General features: G+C 36.0%; 1 protein-coding gene across 1 annotated transcript; it reads left to right on the top strand.

The window, feature by feature from the left end:
• The first annotated feature begins 679 nt into the window (after window positions 1-679).
• On the top strand, window positions 680-2201 carry LOC145058072 (stemmadenine O-acetyltransferase-like). The gene has a single exon (XM_079005994.1). It carries the CDS (start codon window positions 783-785, stop codon window positions 2061-2063), a length of 1281 nt encoding a protein of 426 aa, XP_078862120.1. The 5' UTR covers window positions 680-782; the 3' UTR covers window positions 2064-2201.
• Window positions 2202-2630: the final 429 nt, after the last annotated feature.

Raw genomic sequence — 2630 nt, 5'->3', positions numbered from 1 at the left:
AAAGCCTTGCCGAAAAAACTCTAACCGGTGGCCGGAATATCAATAGAGACGACACTAATAGCGACGACATAGACATTTAGCAACAACGTGTATTAGAGACTATTAATTGCGACGACAAATGAGTATTAGCTACGAGGTAGTAGCGACGACATGAGGCATCAACTGAGATGTTTTTTGTCGTCGCTGAAGGTTATGTTTTTTGTTGTGGTCGTCCACATCAACAATGAAACCGATAAAATGTATGTCCAAAAAGAAAATAATTATATCCTCATTCTTAACGGTAATTATTGTTTTTATGTAATTATTGTTTTTTTTAAAGAATTTTATTTTAGAACTTATTCATAAATTAAATACGACTAAGTCTGAAACAAGTATACAAGGGAAATGGCCAAATTCGTCATTTTTTTCTAGTAATTCATGATTTTTTATAAATAAATTTTAATTTAAAATTTATTTGTAAATTAAAATAAAATAAGGAGAGATTTCCTTTAAATTCATACTATAAAATTGTCAGGCTTAAATGCTCTAGTGTTTCTGTCAAAAACCCTTTTTTTTTTTTTTTGTGGTATCTTTTATGCTCGAAGGGACTATTGACATATATGATGACGATCTTATTATTCTCTATGCCTTCCGGCCAATCGGCTTTTATCAAAAGTAACGAAGTCTTTGTCCTCTAACACATAACACCATAACACCATAAGATTCATCGCCTTGAATCCACATAAATCGAACCAACTTTCTCAATTGTAGAATGATAATAACTTGCATATCTACCAGAAACGATGGCGTTCAACGTCGAGATAACAGCAACCCACATCATTAAACCTTCATCCTCCACTCAGGACCACCTGAAAACCCACGATTTATCACTTTTTGACCAGTTATCGCCTTCCGTTTATCCTCCGATAATCTTCTTCTATAACCCAAAGCCAAACTCGAACTTAGCCCCTCGACTCAAGACCTCTTTATCTAGAGTCTTGTCGTCGTTTTATCCATATGCTGGACGTGTAAATGGAGATGTTTTTGTGGACTGCAATGACGCCGGAATACCATATTCTGAAGCCACTGTTGATTGTTCCCTATCTGATGTACTTCAACAGTACGATTTGAACTTGATGAAACAGTTTGTTCCCTTAACTGAGGAATCCGAGAATCCTGATCATACCATTCCGTTGCTGGTCCAGGTGAGCTACTTCAAATGTGGTGGAATTGCGATTGGTGCATGTTCTTCGCATAAGATCGGCGATGCATCTAATTTCTTTTCTTTTATTCGCGAATGGGCAAACTTTTCATTGAGCGATAACCCAGTTTTGGTTCCCGAGTTCAGTATCTCATCTCTATTCCCACGGATAGGTTTCTTGAACTTTAACACCGGAATCAAGATTCCAATGAACGAAAAGCTCGTTAGAAAGAGGTTTGTGTTCAGTGCTTCAAGCATATCATCACTCAAGGCGCAAACATCATCTTCTTCACGTGTTCAAGCTGTTACAGCCCTCACCTGGAAATGTGCTATGAACGCAGTTAAGAAACCTGAGATTACATCATCAGTGGCAATGACGCTTGTGAACATGCGAGGACGCCTCAACCCACCATTGCCGGAGACCTCTTTTGGCAATTTTGTTGGGTCGTTTTTGGCGGAGAAAAGCTTTGATGACGGCGGTGAGATTGAGTTACGGGGCTTGGCGGGTCAACTGAGACATGGGTTTAAAGAATTCTGTGATGTTTACATGAAACAAGTTCAAGATTCCAAAGATGGGATATTTGCAATCTTGAATTACTCTAAAAAGATTGGGGAAATGTTGGGAAGAGATGGAACTGAAGTGTTTACGTTTAGTAGTTGGTGTGGATTCCCACTGTATGAGATTGATTTTGGGTGCGGAAAGCCAAGGTGGATTAGCGTAACAAATACACCATTCAAGAATGGAATCATGATGATGGACACTAAAGAAGGGAATGGAATTGAAGTATGGGCCAATTTGGAAGAAGAAGTGATGGCCATCTTTGAACAAGACGATGAGTTGTTGGCTTATTGTTCTCCAAGCATGTGTGACGATAGAAGGTAAATCCTATATGATATAACTTTAAATTTACTTCAATTACTTAATATCAAATGTCAAGTTTGTTGTAAATTGTAACGCATGATTGAAAAAGATGACTACATTATCCACTTTTTGTTGATGAAAGCTAAAACATTTTGGGCATGTCTTTGTCAATATGTTCTTTACATACAATTCAAAATTTGGTTCATACTTTCCGATTATGATTCCCATGTTTTCAGTAGCATTGTTTGGTTTTGGGTTTTACATGAATGATTAACATTTTATATAACAAGTTTTTGTTGACACAGAGGACGAAATTTTTTCTTTCATTTTTGTTGACCTGGGAAGATATATACAAGAAAAAAATTATCTCGTTAGATTTTTGTGACAATATATTTCTAAAATAATATTTAGTTAATTTTTAATATATAAATTTTGTTTTTGATTTCTTTCCATTGAAAATTAAGCAAACAATGTCGTTTAGGATGTCTCTGTGCCAGTTACTCGATGACTGCTTATCTAGACAAAGTTTCTCTAGATCGATATCTTTTTATTTACATCTAATGTTTATTGAAAAGCTAAAGAGAAGCT

The sequence above is a fragment of the Lactuca serriola genome, chromosome 6 (assembly GCF_051521515.1).
Source record: "Lactuca serriola cultivar US96UC23 chromosome 6, Lser_US96UC23_V15, whole genome shotgun sequence".
In the NCBI taxonomy this organism is placed as follows: domain Eukaryota; kingdom Viridiplantae; phylum Streptophyta; class Magnoliopsida; order Asterales; family Asteraceae; genus Lactuca; species Lactuca serriola.
The sequence above is the reverse complement of the archived record's forward strand: the minus strand, read 5'-3'. Positions and strand labels throughout refer to the sequence as shown.